Source organism: Petromyzon marinus, unplaced genomic scaffold (assembly GCF_048934315.1).
Source record: "Petromyzon marinus isolate PM22_M1 ecotype Great Lakes invasive population unplaced genomic scaffold, UKy_Petmar_22M1.pri1.0 PM_Scaffold_631, whole genome shotgun sequence".
NCBI classification, from domain to species: Eukaryota; Metazoa; Chordata; class Hyperoartia; order Petromyzontiformes; family Petromyzontidae; genus Petromyzon; species Petromyzon marinus.
The window spans coordinates 25-23,369 of record NW_027423647.1 but is presented as its reverse complement, the minus strand read 5'-3'; the positions used below and the strand labels follow the sequence as shown (position 1 = coordinate 23,369).

General features: G+C 45.5%; 2 protein-coding genes across 4 annotated transcripts; both read left to right on the top strand.

Annotated features, from left to right (window-relative positions):
- The first annotated feature begins 625 nt into the window (after positions 1-625).
- LOC142923741 (antiviral innate immune response receptor RIG-I-like) lies at positions 626-22,626 on the top strand. The gene is made up of 5 exons (XM_076064726.1): positions 626-1,342; positions 15,818-15,952; positions 20,676-20,854; positions 21,064-21,205; positions 22,406-22,626. Exons 1-5 carry the CDS (start codon positions 1,174-1,176, stop codon positions 22,600-22,602), a joined length of 822 nt encoding a protein of 273 aa, XP_075920841.1. The 5' UTR covers positions 626-1,173; the 3' UTR covers positions 22,603-22,626.
- LOC142923740 (uncharacterized) lies at positions 4,160-11,522 on the top strand. 3 transcript variants are annotated; one of them, XM_076064724.1, is made up of 2 exons: positions 4,160-7,683; positions 7,882-11,522. In XM_076064724.1, exons 1-2 carry the CDS (start codon positions 6,813-6,815, stop codon positions 11,379-11,381), a joined length of 4,371 nt encoding a protein of 1,456 aa, XP_075920839.1. In that variant the 5' UTR covers positions 4,160-6,812; the 3' UTR covers positions 11,382-11,522. The 3 variants fall into 3 exon arrangements, with proteins under 3 accessions (XP_075920839.1, XP_075920840.1, XP_075920838.1); XM_076064725.1 differs by having other exon boundaries at positions 4,160-9,179; positions 9,378-11,522; XM_076064723.1 differs by having other exon boundaries at positions 4,160-10,314; positions 10,387-11,522.
- Positions 22,627-23,345: the final 719 nt, after the last annotated feature.

The window sequence follows — 23,345 nt, the reverse complement described above, 5'->3', positions numbered from 1 at the left end:
GCCAGGGGGAGGGTGGCCATCACCACGCCCGGCCGCCTTTGTCTCCATAGTGGCAATGTTTACACACCGCACCAGGTACTCGTTTGAGGCTGAGTCGACCTAAGGGAGGCCCGGGACCGGTTCAGATAATCGTCACTGATGTTGGCCGTGAGCGGGAATCGAACTCGGGTGGACAGGTTCATAGCGCAGCGCGCTAACCGCTACACTGTCGCTCCCCACAGACACACACGCACAGACGCACAGACACACACACACAGACACACGCACAGACACACGCACACACGCACAGACACACACACAAAGATCAAAAACAACAAAGATCCCCCATATAGCCTGTAACAGACTGTAACAGACTGTAGGGGCAAGTGCTGTTAGCGAGCACCTATGAAGGCTGGAAAGGTACACGAGGGGGTGGGTGGCCAGCACCACGCCCGACCGCCTTTGTCTCCCTAGTGGCGATGTTTACACACCGCACCAGGTACTCATTTGAGGCTGAGTCGACCTAGAGGAGGCCCAGGACCGGTTCAGATAATCGTCACTGGTGTTGGCCATGAGCGGGAATCGAACTCGGGTCGCCGGGTTCATAGCGCAGCGTAGCGGTAACCGCTACACTACCGCTCCCCACAGACACACACGCACAGACACACGCAAACACAGACACACGCACAGACACAGATACAAACACATACAGACACACGCACATACACACAGACACACGCACAGACAGATACACACAGACACACGCACAGACAGATAACAACAACAACAACAACCGCCATTCGCCACTAAGTGGCGGTGACGTCACCACGACGCTTGTGCCAGGCTATGTGCACCCTGAGGCCACGTGATACACACAGACACACGCACAACACAGACACACGTACAGACACAGATACACACAGACACACAGACACACACAGACACATATACAACACACACAGAGACACACAGACACATACACAGAGACACACAGACACACACACAGATACAACACACACACACAGACACACACGCACAGATACAACACACACACAGATACAACACACACACAGATACACACACAGAGACACACACAGAGACACACGCACACACAGAGACACACGCACACACAGAGACACGCACACACAGAGACGCACACGGAAGTGAGTTCTCTTCCCGTGCTGCCGAGAGGCGATGGACGAGTCGGAGGCGATGGAGGGGGTCGACGAAGCGGGCGCGCAGACGGTGGACGCGCACATGGTGGACAAGAACAGGCGGGAGTGGCTGAAGCTCTACGAGGAGCTCATCACGAGCATCATACGGGGCCCGTGTCTGGTCACTAAGTACAGCCTCATGAAGCGAGGTGAGCCGGCGGGAGGTTTCTGCCGTGCCCCAAGAGGCCCTCGGCGCGGTAGTGGTGGTGGTGTCGGTGGTGGTGGTGGTGTCGGTGGTGGTGACGGTGGTGGTGTCGATGGTGGTGGTGTCGGTGGTGGTGGTGTCGATGGTGGTGGTGGTGTCGGTGATGGTGGTGTCGGTGGTGGTGGTGGTGTCGATGGTGGTGGTGTCGGTGGTGGTGGTGTCGATGGTGGTGGTGGTGGTGTCGGTGATGGTGGTGTCGGTGGTGGTGGTGGTGTCGATGGTGGTGGTGTCGGTGGTGGTGGTGTCGGTGGTGGTGGTGGTGTCGGTGGTGGTGACGGTGGTGGTGTCGATGGTGGTGGTGTCGGTGGTGGTGGTGCTGGTGGTGTCGGCCCCCCACTTGGGCGAGCCGAAGTCGTCTAATACAGTACAGCATGTTCTAATAGTCCAACATGTTCTAATACAGTACAGCATGTTATAATACAGTCCAACATGTTCTAGTACAGTCCAACATGTTCTAATACAGTACAGCATGTTCTAATAGTCCAACATGTTCTAATACAGTACAGCATGTTCTAATACAGTCCAACATGTTCTAGTACAGTCCAACATGTTCTAATACAGTCCAACATGTTCTAATACAGTCCAACATGTTCTAGTACAGTCCAACATGTTCTAATACAGTACATCATGTTCTAGTACAGTACAGCATTTTCTAGTACAGTCCAACATGTTCTAGTACAGTACATGTTCTAATACAGTCCAACATGTTCTAGTACAGTCCAACATGTTCTAGTACAGTACAACATGTTCTAGTACAGTACAACATGTTCTAATACAGTCCAACATGTTCTAATACAGTACAGCATGTTCTAACACAGTACAGCATGTTCTAATACAGTCCAACATGTTCTAATACAGTAAAGCATGTTCTGATACAGTACAGCATGTTCTAATACAGTACAGCATGTTCTAATACAGTCCAGAATGTTCTAGTACAGTACAGCATGTTCTAATACAGTACAGCAGGTTCTAATACAGTCCACCATGTTCTAATACAGTACAGCAGGTTCTAATACAGTTCAGCATGTTCTAATACAGTACAGCATGTTCTAATACAGTACAGCATGTTCTAATACAGTCCAACATGTAGTACAGTACAGCATGTTCTAGTACAGTCCAACATGTTCTAATACAGTACAGCATGTTCTATTACAGTTCAACATGTTGTAGTACAGTACAGCATGTTCTAATACAGTACTGCATGTTCTAGTACAGTCCAACATGTTCTAGTACAGTCCAACATGTTCTAATAGTTCAACATGTTCTAATACAGTACAGCATGTTCTAGTACAGTCCAACATGTTTAATAGTCCAACATGTTCTAATACAGTACAGCATGTTCTAATACAGTCCAACATGTTCTAGTACAGTACAGCATGTTCTAATACAGTACAGCATGTTCTAATACAGTCCAACATGTTCTAATACAGTACAGCATGTTCTAATACAGTACAGCATGTTCTGATACAGTCCAGAATGTTCTAGTACAGTACAGCATGTTCTAATACAGTACAGCATGTTCTGGTACAGTACAGCATGTTCTAACACAGTACAGCATGTTCTAATACAAGTCCAACATGTTCTAGTACAGTACAGCATGTTCTAATACAGTACAGCATGTTCTAATACAGTCCAGCATGTTCTAGTACAGTCCAACATGTTCTAATACAGTACAGCATGTTCTAATAGTCCAACATGTTCTAATACAGTACAGCATGTTCTAATACAGTCCAACATGTTCTAGTACAGTCCAGCATGTTCTAATACAGTACATCATGTTCTAATACAGTCCAACATGTTCTAATACAGTCCAACATGTTCTAATACAGTCCAGCATGTTCTAATACAGTACAGCATGTTCTAGTACAGTACAGCATGTTCTAGTACAGTCCAACATGTTCTAATACAGTCCAACATGTTCTAGTACAGTACAACATGTTCTAATAAGTCCAACATGTTCTAGCACAGTACATGTTCTAATACAGTCCAACATGTTCTAGTACAGTCCAACATGTTCTAGTACAGTACAACATGTTCTAGTACAGTCCAACATGTTCTAATACAGTCCAACATGTTCTAATACAGTCCAACATGTTCTAATACAGTTCAACATGTTTTAATCCCCGGAGGAATCAAGAATCAGATGAGCTATGAAGCTCTTTTTATCCCCGGAGGAATCCAGAATCAGATGAGCTATGAAGCTCTTTATCCCCGGAGGAATCAAGAATCAGATGAGCTATGAAGCTCTCTTTATCCCCGGAGGAATCAAGAATCCGATGAGCTAGAAAGCTCTTTTTTCACAGATGTCCAGTGGGGGTGGTGGGCCGGGGGGGTTCAGCAAGTTGCTGTACAACATAAAACGAATACAGCACTGATGCAGGCCCCCGGCTATCAGTTGTCCGTGACAAAGGTTACCGAGATGAACTCTCCTGCCACAGTCACCCTCAGTGCACACGGTCCATGATGTGAGCCTTGTTGCATCTGGTCGAGCCAGGCAGGGACTCCAGGGGTGGCTACTCGACCTTTAACCACGAGTCACCCTCCTCGACCTTTAACCACTAGTCACCCTCCTCGACCTTTAACCACTAGTCACCCTCCTTGACCTTTAACCACTAGTCACCCTCCTCGACCTTTAACCACTAGTCACCCTCCTCGACCTTTAACCACTAGTCACCCTACTCGACCTTTAACCACTAGTCACCCTCCTCGACCTTTAACCCCTAGTCACCCTCCTCGACCTTTAACCACTAGTCACCCTCCTTGACCTTTAACCACTAGTCACCCTCCTCGACCTTTAACCACTAGTCACCCTCCTTGACCTTTAACCACTAGTCACCCTCCTCGACCTTTAACCACGAGTCACCCTCCTCGACCTTTAACCACTAGTCACCCTCCTCGACCTTTAACCACTAGTCACCCTTCTTGACCTTTAACCACTAGTCACCCTTCTCGACCTTTAACCACTAGTCACCCTCCTCGACCTTTAACCACTAGTCACCCTCTTCGACCTTTAACCACGAGTCACCCTACTCGACCTTTAACCACTAGTCACCCTCCTCGACCTTTAACCACTAGTCACCCTCCTTGACCTTTAACCACTAGTCACCCTCCTCGACCTTTAACCACTAGTCACCCTACTCGTTCTTTAACCACGAGTCACCCTACTCGACCTTTAACCACTAGTCACCCTCCTCGACCTTTAACCACTAGTCACCCTCCTCGACCTTTAACCACAAGTCACCCTCCTCGACCTTTACCCACTAGTCACCCTCCTCGACCTTTAACCACGAGTCACTCTCCTTGACCTTTAACCACTAGTCACTCTCCTCGACCTTTAACCACCAGTCACCCTCCTCGACCTTTAACCACTAGTCACCCTCCTCGACCTTTAATCACTAGTCACCCTCCTCGACCTTTAACCACTAGTCACCCTCCTCGACCTTTAACCACGAGTCACCCTCCTCGACCTTTAACCACTAGTCACCCTTCTCGACCTTTAACCACTAGTCACCCTACTCGACCTTTAACCACTAGTCACCCTCCTTGACCTTTAACCACGAGTCACCCTCCTTGACCTTTAACCACGAGTCACCCTCCTTGATCTTTAACCACTAGTCACCCTACTCGACCTTTAACCACGAGTCACCCTCCTCGACCTTTAACCACGAGTCACCCTCCTCGACCTTTAACCACTAGTCACCCTCCTCGACCTTTAACCACGAGTCACTCTCCTCGACCTTTAACCACGAGTCACCCTCCTTGACCTTTAACCACTAGTCACCCTCCTCGACCTTTAACCACGAGTCACTCTCCTCGACCTTTAACCACGAGTCACCCTCCTTGACCTTTAACCACTAGTCACGCTCCTCGACCTTTAACCACTGGTCACCCTCCTCGACCTTTAACCACAAGTCACCCTCCTCGACCTTTACCCACTAGTCACCCTCCTCGACCTTTAACCACGAGTCACTCTCCTTGACCTTTAACCACTAGTCACTCTCCTCGACCTTTAACCACCAGTCACCCTCCTCGACCTTTAACCACTAGTCACCCTCCTCGACCTTTACCCACGAGTCACTCTCCTCGACCTTTAACCACTAGTCACCCTCCTTGACCTTTAACCACGAGTCACCCTCCTTGACCTTTAACCACTAGTCACCCTCCTTGACCTTTAACCACTAGTCACCCTCCTCGACCTTTAACCACTAGTCACCCTCCTCGACCTTTAACTACTAGTCACCCTCCTTGACCTTTATCCACTAGTCACCCTCCTCGACCTTTAACCACTAGTCACCCTCCTCGACCTTTAACTACTAGTCACCCTCCTTGACCTTTATCCACTAGTCACCCTCCTCGACCTTTAACCACGAGTCGCACGTCACCCATGTTTAGGTCAATGAACGTCCGACAATGTCAAGACCAGTGCAGAGTTTTTCCTTTTACAAACACAGTACTTTAACTGCATTGAAACAATGTTCCTGACATGCACTCCCTGAAGGCGGTGTGGCTGATAGGATGTGTAAATACAGAAAAATATATAATCTGTGATGCTCCAGGCCCTTTATAGCTTATCCTATAATGTAATTCACCTTTGGTGTGCTATGAAGAAGGGCCATTGCCTGAAACGTCGCCGATATTGTTTCTATTTTAAGTCCACAGTGTTGTATGTGCTGTATGTATGTTGAACTTCTTTCGCACCTTACGCAGCCAACCGTGCGAATCGGGGGTGCGGTGTTGTTAACGAACGTGTCGAGTTTTTTGGTGATTTGTGCTTGTGTGCCACTGCCGACGCAGCAGCAGCAGCAGCATCACCCGCTGATGATGTGTTTAACCACAACACAAATCGTTCTGTCTTTAAAACGTTCGTAAAGTCTTGAGTGGCAAAGTGCGGTGGTGATGAATCTGCACACATCCACAAAGTAGCAGCGAGTTCAATGGGAACCTCTACTCTTGATGGAGGGTATATAGAAATACACTTTAATGCAATATCAAACGACTTCATTGACTCCAGAGTCATCAAATTCCTAAATATAACATGGTAACAAAATAGAATTGCTGGACTTAACTATAATGTAATTCAGCTGTGTTGAGAGTGAATGGGTTCTATGAATATCTCTTTAGTGTGGGATCCCACTGCTATTAAGAAAGGCCACGTTGCCTGAATTTCTCGTCATATGTCAGTGTGATTCATGAATGTGTTGTTGAGTCTGCAGGTGTTTGGCCGGAGTCGCACCCTGTCCCGAGACACTTGGTTTTTTTTAACACTCGCACATATCAAAACACAACCTTTAGTCACACGAGAGAGCTATACTAATTCATGACACCACAATCGGATTTAACACCGCGATTTACCAACTCTGACGTTGATGCCTCCGCAAGGTGTATGGGTATAGTTCCCTGGGTTACTGAGCCTGATGTTGGATTACGTTGTTTTATTGATTGCATGCGGGCACAGTCTTCCTACTCGTTCCTTTATGAAGCAGCAGCTGGGTAAAGTGGATGGTGCCTGGCTGTGGCAGACGGTACAAGGTGACAAGACGGTACAAGGTGACAAGACGGTACAAGGTGACAAGATGGTACAAAGTGACAAGATGGTACAAAGTGACAAGGCGGTACAAAGTGACAAGACGGTACAAGGTGACAAGACGGTACAAAGTGACAAGACGGTACAAAGTGACAAGACGGTACAAAGTGACAAGATGGTACAAGGTCACAAGACGGTACAAAGTGACAAGACGGTACAAGGTGACAAGACGGTACAAAGTGACAAGACGGTACAAGGTGACAAGACGGTACAAGGTGACAAGACGGTACAAAGTGACAAGACGGTACAAGGTGACAAGATGGTACAAGGTGACAAGACGGTACAAAGTGACAAGACGGTACAAAGTGACAAGATGGTACAAAGTGACAAGACGGTACAAGGTGACAAGACTGTACAAGGTGACAAGACGGTACAAAGTGACAAGACGGTACAAGGTGACAAGACGGTACAAGGTGACAAGACGGTACAAGGTGACAAGACGGTACAAAGTGACAAGACGGTACAAAGTGACAAGACGGTACAAACTGGCAAGACGGTACAAACTGGCAAGACGGTACAAACTGGCAAGACGGTACAAGGTGACAAGACGGTACAAAGTGACAAGACTGTACAAAGTGACAAGACGGTACAAAGTGACAAGACGGTACAAGGTGACAAGACGGTACAAAGTGACAAGACAGTACAAAGTGACAAGACGGTACAAGGTGACAAGACGGTACAAAGTGACAAGACGGTACAAGGTGACAAGACGGTACAAACTGGCAAGACGGTACAAGGTGACAAGACGGTACGAAGTGACAAGACTGTACAAAGTGACAAGACAGTACAAAGTGACAAGACGGTACAAGGTGACAAGACGGTACAAAGTGACAAGACTGTACAAAGTGACAAGATGGTACAAAGTGACAAGACGGTACAAAGTGACAAGACGGTACAAGGTGACAAGACGGTACAAGGTGACAAGACGGTACAAAGTGACAAGACGGTACAAGGTGACAAGATGGTACAAGGTGACAAGACGGTACAAAGTGACAAGACGGTACAAAGTGACAAGATGGTACAAAGTGACAAGACAGTACAAGGTGACAAGACTGTACAAGGTGACAAGACGGTACAAAGTGACAAGACGGTACAAGGTGACAAGACGGTACAAGGTGACAAGACGGTACAAGGTGACAAGACGGTACAAAGTGACAAGACGGTACAAAGTGACAAGACGGTACAAACTGGCAAGACGGTACAAACTGGCAAGACGGTACAAACTGGCAAGACGGTACAAGGTGACAAGACGGTACAAAGTGACAAGACTGTACAAAGTGACAAGACGGTACAAAGTGACAAGACGGTACAAGGTGACAAGACGGTACAAACTGGCAAGACGGTACAAGGTGACAAGACGGTACGAAGTGACAAGACTGTACAAAGTGACAAGACAGTACAAAGTGACAAGACGGTACAAGGTGACAAGACGGTACAAAGTGACAAGACTGTACAAAGTGACAAGATGGTACAAAGTGACAAGACGGTACAAAGTGACAAGACGGTACAAGGTGACAAGACGGTACAAGGTAACAAGATGGTACAAAGTGACAAGACTGTACAAGGTGACAAGACGGTACAAAGTGACAAGACGGTACAAAGTGACAAGATGGTACAAGGTCACAAGACGGTACAAAGTGACACAAGACGGTACAAGGTGACAAGACGGTACAAGGTGACAAGACGGTACAAAGTGACAAGACGGTACAAGGTGACAAGACGGTACAAGGTGACAAGACGGTACAAAGTGACAAGACGGTACAAGGTGACAAGATGGTACAAGGTGACAAGACGGTACAAAGTGACAAGACGGTACAAAGTGACAAGATGGTACAAAGTGACAAGACGGTACAAGGTGACAAGACTGTACAAGGTGACAAGACGGTACAAAGTGACAAGACGGTACAAGGTGACAAGACGGTACAAGGTGACAAGACGGTACAAAGTGACAAGACGGTACAAAGTGACAAGACGGTACAAACTGGCAAGACGGTACAAACTGGCAAGACGGTACAAACTGGCAAGACGGTACAAGGTGACAAGACGGTACAAAGTGACAAGACTGTACAAAGTGACAAGACGGTACAAAGTGACAAGACGGTACAAGGTGACAAGACGGTACAAAGTGACAAGACAGTACAAAGTGACAAGACGGTACAAGGTGACAAGACGGTACAAAGTGACAAGACGGTACAAGGTGACAAGACGGTACAAACTGGCAAGACGGTACAAGGTGACAAGACGGTACGAAGTGACAAGACTGTACAAAGTGACAAGACAGTACAAAGTGACAAGACGGTACAAGGTGACAAGACGGTACAAAGTGACAAGACTGTACAAAGTGACAAGATGGTACAAAGTGACAAGACGGTACAAAGTGACAAGACGGTACAAGGTGACAAGACGGTACAAGGTGACAAGACGGTACAAAGTGACAAGACGGTACAAGGTGACAAGATGGTACAAGGTGACAAGACGGTACAAAGTGACAAGACGGTACAAAGTGACAAGATGGTACAAAGTGACAAGACGGTACAAGGTGACAAGACTGTACAAGGTGACAAGACGGTACAAAGTGACAAGACGGTACAAGGTGACAAGACGGTACAAGGTGACAAGACGGTACAAGGTGACAAGACGGTACAAAGTGACAAGACGGTACAAAGTGACAAGACGGTACAAACTGGCAAGACGGTACAAACTGGCAAGACGGTACAAGGTGACAAGACGGTACAAAGTGACAAGACTGTACAAAGTGACAAGACGGTACAAAGTGACAAGACGGTACAAGGTGACAAGACGGTACAAACTGGCAAGACGGTACAAGGTGACAAGACGGTATGAAGTGACAAGACTGTACAAAGTGACAAGACAGTACAAAGTGACAAGACGGTACAAGGTGACAAGACGGTACAAAGTGACAAGACTGTACAAAGTGACAAGATGGTACAAAGTGACAAGACGGTACAAAGTGACAAGACGGTACAAGGTGACAAGACGGTACAAGGTAACAAGATGGTACAAAGTGACAAGACTGTACAAGGTGACAAGACGGTACAAAGTGACAAGACTGTACAAAGTGACAAGACGGTACAAGGTGACAAGACGGTACAAGGTGACAAGACGGTACAAAGTGACAAGACGGTACAAAGTGACAAGACGGTACAAAGTGACAAGACGGTACAAAGTGACAAGACGGTACAAAGTGACAAGACGGTACAAGGTAAACAAGACGGTACAAGGTGACAAGATGGTACAAAGTGACAAGACTGTACAAAGTGACAAGAGGGTACAAGGTGACAAGACGGTACAAAGTGACAAGACGGTACAAAGTGACAAGACGGTACAAAGTGACAAGACGGTACAAGGTGACAAGACGGTACAAGGTGACAAGACGGTACAAGGTGACAAGACGGTACAAAGTGACAAGACTGTACAAAGTGACAAGACGGTACAAAGTGACAAGACGGTACAAAGTGACAAGACGGTACAAGGTGACAAGACGGTACAAAGTGACAAGACGGTACAAAGTGACAAGACGGTACAAGGTGACAAGACGGTACAAAGTGACAAGACGGTACAAGGTGACAAGACGGTACAAGGTGACAAGATGGTACAAGGTGACAAGACGGTACAAAGTGACAAGACGGTACAAAGTGACAAGACGGTACAAAGTGACAAGATGGTACAAGGTGACAAGACGGTACAAAGTGACAAGACGGTACAAAGTGACAAGACGGTACAAAGTGACAAGACGGTACAAAGTGACAAGACGGTACAAGGTGACAAGACGGTACAAAGTGACAAGACGGTACAAAGTGACAAGACTGTACAAAGTGACAAGACGGTACAAGGTGACAAGACGGTACAAAGTGACAAGACGGTACAAAGTGACAAGACGGTACAAAGTGACAAGACGGTACAAAGTGACAAGACGGTACAAAGTGACAAGACGGTACAAAGTGACAAGACGGTGCAAGGTGACAAGACGGTACAAGGTGACAAGACGGTACAAAGTGACAAGACGGTACAAAGTGACAAGACGGTACAAGGTGACAAGACTGTACAAAGTGACAAGACGGTACAAAGTGACAAGACGGTGCAAGGTGACAAGACGGTACAAGGTGACAAGACGGTACAAAGTGACAAGACGGTACAAAGTGACAAGACTGTACAAAGTGACAAGACGGTACAAAGTGACAAGACGGTACAAGGTGACAAGACGGTACAAAGTGACAAGACGGTACAAAGTGACAAGACGTTACAAAGTGACAAGACGGTACAAGGTGACAAGACGGTACAAGGTGACAAGACGGTACAAAGTGACAAGACGGTACAAAGTGACAAGACGGTACAAGGTGACAAGACGGTACAAGGTGACAAGACGGTACAAAGGTGACAAGACGGTACAAGGTGACAAGACGGTACAAGGTGACAAGACGGTACAAGGTGACAAGACGGTACAAGGTGACAAGACGGTACAAAGTGACAAGACGGTACAAAGTGACAAGACGGTACAAAGTGACAAGACGGTACAAGGTGACAAGACGGTACAAAGTGACAAGACGGTACAAGGTGACAAGACTGTACAAAGGGACAAGACGGTACAAAGTGACAAGACGGTACAAAGTGACAAGACGGTACAAGGTGACAAGACGGTACAAAGTGACAAGACGGTACAAAGTGACAAGACGGTACAAAGTGACAAGACGGTACAAGGTGACAAGACGGTACAAGGTGACAAGACGGTACAAGGTGACAAGACGGTACAAAGTGACAAGACGGTACAAGGTGACAAGACGGTACAAAGTGACAAGACGGTACAAGGTGACAAGACGGTACAAGGTGACAAGACGGTACAAGGTGACAAGACCGTACAAAGTGACAAGACTGTACAAAGTGACAAGACGGTACAAGGTGACAAGACGGTACAAGGTGACAAGACGGTACAAAGTGACAAGACGGTACAAGGTGACAAGACGGTACAAAGTGACAAGACGGTACAAAGTGACAAGACGGTACAAGGTGACAAGACGGTACAAGGTGACAAGACGGTACAAAGTGACAAGACTGGCGCAAGCGACAGGGAGCAGTCACAGCAGAGCCACCCAGAGGGCGCCAGCAGCTATGAGTGACGCGCTCGCAAGCAGTGATGTTAAGCACCAGGAGGAACTTAAGCACAAGGCGTGGGCCGAGCTCATAGTTTTCTTTTTTAATGCAGTGGGAAGCTGAGCCTCATGTGGTGGACTCTTTTACACGGTCGAACGTGGTCATCAAGATGCCCGTGCAAAATGGAGGGATAACACAGGCAGCATGCAAGGTGTTTTAGAGTTGTCATAAGCATAGATTTATTGGTACAATACGGTGATTAAGGACGTGCATTAAAGCTAACAATGTCATCGGAAGAAAACAAACGCACAGAAATCGAACGGCAATATGTAAAAGAGTCAATGGATTGGTATTACAAAAGTGAAATCATGAGTTAAAATCAATGAGGGGCTCCAGATTGATAGCAACACGTAGATTTTGATTTTCTGTAAAATGCAACAACGCGCACGTCACACTGAGCAGGTGTGTATCAGACCTCCGTTATCCGTGTGGCTGGTTGGGAATGGGAATACAGTACAAGGTGACTTACTCAAGAGCCCTGTCAGCCACCTTCTGGCCGGAGTCGATATTAGCCACGTGTGTACATGCACGATTTGTCGAAGCCTATAGAGGGTAGGGACGCTGTAAACAAACGCACCTTACACGATTGCTACAATCCCGCACGGCGTGCCCGACACGGAGTAACCTAATCGCACACCGCCGTCTGGGCTGATTCGGGAAGGACGCTCGTGGTCTGCAACAGCCAGTAACAACTGACGGGTTCGCCTCGTCCTTGCCCTGCGGGTCGAGCGTCGGAAATAGATTCGCAACGAAACCCGACCTCGCGTGGGCTCGCGGGGACGCCCAACGCTGGGCCTGGGTGCTGCTCAACGGACCGTGCCTACCTGGACGTGTGTGAAAAAGCGCCGTGAAGCTCACAGGATTCCTCCAGCGTGAATAAATATTCTTAATTCTGAAAAATATTCCGCCGGATCGCTGCCACATCTGGAGCAACGTTTGACGCGGCCCCGCCGAGGGCTAAGTGACTGCTGCTGATGTTTCTGTTGTGCCACCACATTAAAGCAACGGTGATGGTGACGATGAAACAGCACAGCGAGCAATAGTAGATGCTATGTTCAGGTTTGTCTCACACACTTGTGAACGAAGCGACGGCAGTAGCAAATATGGCACACACTTCTTTCGTGTACTGTCTTGTGCAATACATCTTCGTTCAGGAATGTCCTATAATGCCTTCCTTATCAAACTTTACAGATTAAACAGCTCGACTTAAAGATTAATAACATGCAAAGGGAAATCATGTTTATTATATACATCTCTCTGGATTATGAAGACTATACTTCTACTTACGAACGAGTTAAGTTTCCTGAGGTCTGTTCGTAAGTCGATGTGTTCGTGAGTCCAACTTTACTTTTGTCGATTCCATACGGCATGTACACTCAACATGGGGAATGGCTTTAAACGTTGTATAATGTCCTGTAGATGCCACTGGTTCTTCATGTTCGGCAGATGTAGATGCCATTGGTTATTTATGGTCTGCAGATGTAGATGCTAGTTCCCTTTGGTGTTCGTGTTTCCTCCATACTCTTGAAAAACTTTCCAATAGATGTCTGCACAGTTGATCCTTATGGCAGTAATCCAGGGTACCAAATAATACAAAATGGCCGAGGCAATTAAATATTTTATTTCTGGGACACTATTTTTCCCAGGGGTGTAACTTCACTCCGCGACTGGGGTACCAATCAATCCGACATCAGTGCCACACTCCGCGATGTCGAAACGCCAAACGTTAACATAAAAAATCCGTTATCGAAAAATTCAACTTTGAATCGCGCATCGTGAGTACAGCTCGTCGAGATGAGTCGATTGCCACATCGCCGAACATCAACAGACTAAAAACGACTGCATCATTGACATTTTGCGAGAGCCGGGGTACTATGGGGGCCCCGGGGTACTGCCACAAGGTTTAGTTGCTCTCTTCTCTTCATAAATACTTGAGTAAACCTTTCCATGTTTGGGTCCCGAGACTCAAAACAAGCCAGTGCCTTGTTCGTATCTCTGAAAGTTAATTAGTTGATTGTTCGTAAGTAGAGGAGTCCCTGTAACTCTCTTGGTCACTATACTCTCACAAAAAGGGGGTTTCCCATTGGCGACTTATGAAACAACTTTTGACTCATATTCTTAGTTTTTTTGGTAAAGTCACGTTGAAGAGAAACAACAAAATAATAAAATATATATAAAACAATAAAAAATTATCACGACGTTTCGACCATAACTCAAACGGTCATCTTCAGGTGTGTTGGTTTGCACGACGTTTCGACCATAACTCAAACGGTCATCTTCAGGTGTGTTGGTTGGTTTCCAAACCAACACACCTGAAGATGCCACTGGCATCTACAGGACATTATACAACGTTTAAAGCCATTCCCCATGTTGAGTGTACATGCCGTATGGAATCGACAAAAGTAAAGTTGGACTCACGAACACATCGAAACGTCGTGAGAATTTTTTATTGTTTTATATATATTTTATTATTTTGTTGTTTCTCTTCAACGTGACTTTACCGAAAAAACTAAGAATATGAATTACTGCAGTCACGAAAGCTTTAAATCAAAATTTAACTTTTGACTTGCTTTATGGCGAGCATGATGCTGCTCTCTATCCTCTCTTCATGTTTTGCAAATCAACAGAACTCTCTAGAGCTGGTTACTTGCATGCCACTAATAGAGAAGTTTAGCTTGGTGGGGTAGGGAAGCCATTCCGTCTGGCTCCATCTCCTTCTCGGAGGCAGTAACACGTTATCCCCGGAGACGATAGTGAGTACAGCATTATATCTAAATTTCTCCATTGGCTTATATGGGGATGTGTAATTTGAGAACCCAAATCCATCCCACTTCTTATTAACTCAGCATCTCGCCTGGTATACATGAGTTTGTGGTTTTTATCCTGACCCTGATGCCTGTATATTTTAAGTTTGTACGTTTTTCCCATGGTCTCGTGGATGTTTCTCCGATTCCTCCAGTTTTCCCCTCCATATTTGTAAACATGCGGTGAGAGTATTGGGCTCCTGTACATTTCCACATGATGAGCCACTTTGTTGAGCTATCGTATGTGGCCAGGTCGCCTCTGAAACAGAGCTGCATAGCTCACCAGGCCTTGCCTGGTAAAAAAAAAAAAGTTAGCAAATTTCGAGTACGTCATGGCGAGGGACACAGTTCTTAAAACGGGATTGGGTATCAATGAGTTGAGTACCTTATTGCAAAAGGTACATAAAAAGGAAGGGCATAAATAATGGTGTTACTGTACTAGCGAAACGTCGTTTCCAATTGTTAAATGTTGTAAATTGATCTCCAACAGACCGGTGGTGCAGCTGAAGCAATAATGAGTTGTCACATTTGGTCAAATTGGCAGTGTCGGGTGGAGGAGGGTTTATGACTCAAGATTTGTTTGTACTGTCTGTCTGATACTGTTTAATCGATCATGTATGTTTCACGTGTACTCTTCCACGTACCATCTCATTTGTACCGTTTCGGTTGGCACTGGTACCGACTCGTCTTATTTCCTGACGACTGTGTTCGGCATCGTTTATACTTGGTCTCATTTGCATTGCCTCATTTCAACGGTCTCGTTTTTACTGCATCATTGCACCAAACCTTAGACCATGCGTGTATATATATACACACATGTATATTTATCTACACATTTGTAAAATGACTTTTTGTTTTCCAGAACATTGCGAAGAAGTATGTGCGATGGACACCAGCAAAGGGGCAACGTGTGGAGCTCAACTCTTCCTGTCCAGAGTACTGGAGTTTGGCAAGGAAGGGTGGTTTGTGGAGCTCATCAGTGCTCTCAGACAAGCAGGTGTGGTCATTAATTTAAATAGGCTTCATATATATATTTCTCCACAATCCTGGCTGTGTCGCCTGATGATGCTGGTTGTAATTACCGGCGAAATGTCGTGCTCGAAATGTAAATGTTGTGGGTTTACTCTCCAACACACAACGGGTGTGCTGTACTAGTGACGAATTGGGAACGTTCTGTTTACGTGACATACCTTACTAATTGGTTGTGTCAGATGTTGGCGGGTTTAACGACACATTGATATTTACGTGGCATAAACCCAAAAAAACAATTATGGATAGGCTATATATCTTGGTCTCTTATGTGGGTTTGGCTATTGGTGTGCCATCATCCCGCTGCTCCGGTGAGTTTGCCCGGTCACCCCAGCAGGGCCCCCTCCCAGTCTCGTGGCCCCACGGTCTTACTGCTCCCCCCCCCCCACCACCACCACCAACATGGTGCGGCAATGTGGCCCGGTGACCGTGGAATCACGCAAGCATGCGTCCCTACGTGCTTGGTGAACTGCTTTAATTTTGACTCGTAACGCACCACACAGTATTCACTCGCTCGATAGAGAGGGAACGACTCAAGAGGCTTGGGGAACCGCAGGCAAGCCGGAAGGCAGCAGCCACGCGTGTGCCAAATGCCAAGTTTCCCAAGCCGTGCGATCATATTTATATCAAGGTAGTATCGGCCAATTGAGTGTTTACATGTGTGGGAGTAAACGGGAAAAACCTAAGCGTGCAACGGGAAATCACTACATCCCGTACCGATGGAACAGGTGGGAGTCCACGTGTCTTCCATACCGCTTTCTGCTCTCATCTGCTGGTTTAACAGGGCTCTGTGTATTGTTTGGTATTTTCAAACTTTTTCCCATTTCTCTCATTTTTTCTTCACTTTATTTTTTGCGTGTTCTCGGATAGCTTGTGTCGTGTTTGCGTTTTTACTTTTCTTCCAGCTTTTTGGTGCACTGTCCCGCAAAATGTCAGTTATTTAGAATTAATCCTGCCACCTCGCTAGACATGGCGGTGTTCTCCTGCCCCTCTCTTTGCGCTGCTGGCGAAGTGGCCATCGCCTGGCTCGGCAAGGCGAGTGTACGATACGTGAGACTCGCGAATCCAGAACTGGCCATCGCGAGAGTTTACTGTATGTTATAAATTATCACGTTTATTCTAATCACTTGATTAAATTATAATTGTATTTGTTATCTCGCAAGACTAGCCAGAATATCGTACAGTTTTAGTTAGGTGTGAACATTCATTGTAAACTGTTCAGATCAATTCTGAGGGTATATTTTGGGGTTCGTGGTTCAAAAACCGGCAAGCCGCCCTGGTTAAAAACTGTGGGTGTAATAACCATAGTAATAAAACGACGACACGCCATCTGCTTCACAGTGGGCACAAAAGATCCACTGACGACAATCGAAGCCAGTAGGAGGTTATTGTGTGCTGGCATCATAGTCTTAATGGTAAGGGTCCAAGTTTTGCCGAATTCGAGAAATCACACCGCAAATTACTCAACTGGGATCTTGCATAGCAACGTCGCTCCTTCCTGGCAGATTACATCCATATGTGAAACGAATATAGTGCCTTCGTGATGGCCTTGCGCTGTAAGATTGCCGCAAATACAAAATGTACAAAGTTAATACTCTGAACATTTATAGTAATATTAAGATATATTAGTAAAATAGTAACAGTAGAATAATCTAACTAAACATATTTAATAATTAAGATATCCATATAATAGTATATTGAAGTATATTTAAAGTAATGTAATATGAAATATAAATCATTGTATGTATAAATCTTGACTTAAAGCTTTCGTGACTGCAGGAATTCATATTCTTGGGGTCTGTCGGTGAAGCCACGTAGATAGAAAAAATGATATAAATCAAAATCACGATGTTTCGATCACAACACAAGCAATAGTCTTCAAGAGAGAGAGAGAAATCTGCCGAGGCAGGCTGTTTATAAAAGTTTAGAGATGGGCGGGGCAGCTAATGCCACAATGTCGGAGCGAGTAGGAGAGAGAAATTTGAGGAGGGAGTAGGAGAGAGAAATTTGAGGAGCGAGTAGGGGGAGAGATTTTAGGAGCGAGTAGGAGAGAGAGAGATTTGAGGAGCGAGTAGGAGAGAGAAATTTGAGGAGCGAGTAGGAGAGAGAAATTTGAGGAGCGAGTAGGAGAGAAAGATTTGAGGAGCGAGTAGGGAGAGAGAGATTTGAGGACCGAGTAGGAGAGAGAAATTTGAGGAGCGAGTAGGGAGAGAGAGATTTGAGGAGCGAGTAGGAGAGGGAAATTTGAGGAGCGAGTAGGAGAGAGATATTTGAGGAGCGAGTAGGAGAGAGAGATTTGAGGAGCGAGTAGGAGAGAGAAATTTGAGGAGCGAGTAGGAGAGAGAAATTTGAGGAGCAAGTAGGAGAGAGAGCTTTGAGGAGCGAGTAGGAGAGAGAGATTTGAGGAGCGAGTAGGGAGAGATAAATTTGAGGAGCGAGTAGGAGAGAGAAATTTGAGGAGCGAGTAGGAGAGAGAGATTTGAGGAGCAAGTAGGAGCGAGTAGGAGAGAGAGATTTGAGGAGCGAGTAGGGAGAGTTAAATTTGAGGAGCGAGTAGGAGAGAGAAATTTGAGGAGCGAGTAGGAGAGAGAGATTTGAGGAGCGAGTAGGGGAGAGAGAGATTTGAGGAGCGAGTAGGGGAGAGAGAGATTTGAGGAGCGAGTAGGAGAGAGAGATTTGAGGAGCAAGTAGGGGAGAGAGAGATTTGAGGAGCGAGTAGGAGAGAGATTTGAGGAGCGAGTAGGGGAGAGAGAGATTTGAGGAGCGAGTAGGAGAGAGAAATTTGAGGAGCAAGTAGGAGAGAGAGATTTGAGGAGCGAGTAGGAGAGAGAGATTTGAGGAGCGAGTAGGAGAGAGAGATTTGAGGAGCGAGTAGGAGAGAGAGATTTGAGGAGCGAGTAGGGAGAGATAAATTTGAGGAGCGAGTAGGAGAGAGAGATTTGAGGAGCGAGTAGGAGAGAGAAATTTGAGGAGCAAGTAGGAGAGAGAGATTTGAGGAGCTAGTAGGGAGAGAGGAATTTGAGGAGCGAGTAGGAGAGAGAGAAATTTGAGGAGCGAGTAGGAGAGAGAGATTTGAGGAGCGAGTAGGAGAGAGAGATTTGAGGAGCGAGTGGGAGAGAGAGATTTGAGGAGCGAGTAGGAGAGGGAAATTTGAGGAGCGAGTAGGAGAGAGAAATTTGAGGAGCGAGTAGGGAGAGAGAAATTTGAGGAGCGAGTAGGGAGAGAGAAATTTGCTTGCAATTGTAAGCATCTGCGAGGGTCCGGAGGACGTAGTGGCAAGCCGCCATTTACGAACACACCTAAAGGTTGGCTGTGTTAGTGAATGTAACTCAGAGAGTCGAAAATAACTGCTAACATCGGCAGGTAGGATAGGAACATCACAGCTAGTTATGACCTAAACTGGTTAATAACGTCCTTCCAATGATTGCTCAGTTTGTACCCATCTTCTCGGTTGAAATTGTGTCTGTGTCTATATATCTGGATGGCTTCATGAACCATCCTCCTGCTCGCTCCTACATTGTGCCATTAGCTGCCCCGCGACTCTCTAAACCTTTATAAACAGCCTGCCTCAGCAGATTTCCCCCTCTCTTTTTCACCTGAAGACGATTGCTTGTGTTGCGACCGAAACGTCGTGATTTTGATTTTATTATTTTTTTCTATCTACGTGGCTTTACCGAAAGACCCAAAGAACATTGTATGTATGTTGAACTTCTTTCGCACTGTATGTAGCCAACCATGCTAATCGGATGTGTAGGTATATATTTCTATATATTTATATCGAACGTCTGCTATGAACTCATTTTTGAAGTATACTGCCATTTATGACATATTCATGGAGCCTTTTGACAAAACAAACGCAGTTCAATTGATGCCTCTACACAACTTACGGTTGAAACTATGAAACTAGGCTGTATTGCGGGCACCACTGATCGAATCACGAGGATCCTAAACAAACACGATGTCGAAGTCAGGTTCGGCGCCATCAGCAGCTAGAGACTCACCATTAATCGTGGACGGTGTATAACCGAATGTTAGCCTGTGGCTGTGGTCTTCTCTATGTTAGCCTGTTTGGCAGATCAGTTGTGACAATGATTAAACTGGTCCACAGTTGTCTTATCATTGTTGCCTGTCGGTCAAATATGCTCACGTTGTTTTAATGGTGACCTAAGAAAAGAGGACCACAATGCACTTCTTCAGGAAATGCTGATTTATGTTTGTTTGCATAATGCACAGAGGCTGTCTGCTATTTATACGTGTCTAGGTCTCGTTTGAAACGAAAGTTTTTCCATGCTGCTTTAAATAACCTCTTCAGATTGAGTCGCCTCGTCATTTATAGATTTAATTACGCTACTGTATTTCCCAGGTCTCTATTGAAAAACAGATGGCGAGTCTTAGTAATCCCTCACCTGCCTGTTCCCTTAATATCATAATAATCACTTACCTCAATGTGACATCCCGTTTATCTTTTTTTATATATGTATTTTGATTGAGGCAATGTGCGGGCACGTCATGACACACGCGTACAGACACCGTCAACACAAGCCAAGCCGGTTATGAAAAGCATACCGGGGCGGGGGGGGTCCCACCAAAAGAGGAGAGGGTAGCTTTTGACACTACGTTTCTTTTGATGCCAAGGTCCGAAGCAGTGTCTCATCAATGATTGCTAATGCTTTTTGTGTGTGTGTGTGCAGGATATAACACCTTGGCAGACTGCATAGACGAACAAAACTTTTTCAAACTGAATGATCTAGAGAACCAACGAAACATCATCAGACTGCATAGAACCACCATGGAGAGTCAGCTGCTTCCACGTGATGTCGTAATACATTTGGAGTTCCTGAGGGAGCTCGACAGGCAGGAAATCATACAGGTATACGATCGGGATATACGAGAGAAAGGTTCTACACTTTTCAGATGCGGTACAGCACTCCCCCACAAATGTTGTTGATGTCCTGTCATGATTACACAGCGCCACTTATTTACTAACAGATCACGATCGACGTGTACGTTTTGATTGAACTTTGGCGTTTTAATGGACTTTCGTCAATTTGCGTCTTTATTTGATCCGTGTCCAAACAGGAAACCGTTAGTTATGGGGACATCCGTGGCACAACAAAACTTATTGATCACGTGCTGCGATCTGACGAGCAAGATTTGCTGAAACAGTTCAAGTCAGCCATCATCAAAGCTGGCACTGGAGAGATAGCCGATCTTCTTGAAGGTACCGTTGCATTTGCAGTGAATAATGGATTTAATTGTCTTCGTTTTGGCCACAATTATGTGGACAATCTTAAATGGTTTTATTAATTGTTGGAACTGTTTAGCAAAGACTGTTTGTGATTCCCAAATGCCGTGCGAATAACAATTTGGCGCAAAGTTACGCAAGGGTGGACCACCCCACGGTAGGATGTCTCATCAGTTCATCTCAAATCGATGACCACACATTGGGACCTTAATGGTTTGCATGTGACGGTGTGTTTTGCACAATGATGTACCTGTGAAGTGTCAGCATTCCATGAGGGTTTTGTGAAATCGTGGGATTTCGTTTTCAGTACAACCCAGAGTGGATCCTATTGGATTATCCAGTCAATCAGTGACGCGGCTATGAACTTTGGTGCTTAGGGGAACCCACTCCTGCCCTAATTCCGTTTGGATCCAACACTTGAAGTTTTTCTTCCACAACCTCAAACTACATCCCCATAGGTCTGCCTCAGTTCCTTATGCTAAGTGGTATCCATTATAATTTTCCTTTCACAGTCGTATGCCTAGTCATGCTGTAGAAAAATATCGCACCCCGGGTTACTCTGTGCAGACCGAGATGGAATCCCCAATACACAGTCTCTTCCAACAAGGCCCGACTAGGCAGAACACTTATCAAGGCACGTGATGAAACAAAATACACTGCAATAAGGCCACGTGGTAAATGTTAAGAGGTTACAGAACTTTGTGAAACTGATCCCTGTGCTACAAGTATCTTCACTTGGTCTTCATCTTGCAGTCATCAGCGCTGACCCCACAGCCCCAAAACCTCCATCCCCCCTTTCCTACATTTTCCTTCACCCCACTTTTCCTCCAGACCCTTCCGTGCTTGTTCTCTTTCACCGACATTCCCATTACCGCTGCTTTCCCTCCACGTGTTATGCTGTGCGCGTACAGTACGGTATTGCATAATAGTCAGTTTTCAACGCGGTACATTTGCAGTTTAAATAATTGTGCAAAAAAGGCGCATTTTCTTAAAGAACGCATATGCAAAACTTGTAAAGAATATGTTCCCTAATTCATCATCAATGTGTATGCGCAACAACTCAATGTGATAACTTGCAGCGGAGGATCCCAGTACATTGCAACAATATTGGTATTATTGTATGAATCAGGAGTACAATCGTATCTGAACACATCAATTACATTTTTTACTTAACAGGGAAAGAACTCTATCATGATGAAGATGTTCAAAATGAATCTTTACAGTACACGGTGGACTTTGAGAAGCAAGATTGTGGAGCTGTAGACCATTGTAATGAATCATCCCAAAAAAACGTTGATGACCAAGGTAAATTCATGGTTGCAAAAACATATTGTTGTTCATTACACAAAATAAACAGCGTTGTTGTGGATTAAATAAAATGACAAAACAGATAAGCAGACACTATGTCTCCTTCAAGTATCCGTATCTCCACACCAGAAATAAAAGTATTTCTAAGACAACACATTGACCCAATGGCCTTATGGGAATGCATAATGTTTGAAGTACAGTGAGGGGAAAAAAGTATTTGATCGCCTGCTAATTTTGTACATTTGCCCACTGACAAAGAAATGATCAGTCTATAATTTGAATGGTAGGTTTATTTTAACAGTGAGAGACAGAATAACAACAAAAAAATCCAGAAAAACGCATGTCAAAAATGTTATAAATTGATTAGCATTTTAATGAGGGAAATAAGTATTTGACCCCCTCTCAATCAGAAAGATTTCTGGCTCCCATGTGTATTTTATACAGGTAACGAGCTGAGATTAGGAGCACACTCTTAAAGGGAGTGCTCCTAATCTCAGCTTTTTACCGGTATAAAAGACACCTGTCCACAGAAGCAATCAATCAATCAGATTCCAAACTCTACACAATGGCCAAGACCAAAGAGCTCTCCAAGGTTGTCAGGGACAAGATTGTAGACCTACACAAGGCTGGAATGGGCTACAAGACCATTGCCAAGCAGCTTGGTGAGAAGGTGACAACAGTTGGTGCGATTATTCGCAAATGGAAGAAACACAAAAGAACTGTCAATCTCCCTCGGCCTGGGGCTCCATGCAAGATCTCACCTCGTGGAGTTGCAATGATCATGAGAATGGTGAGGAATCAGCCCATA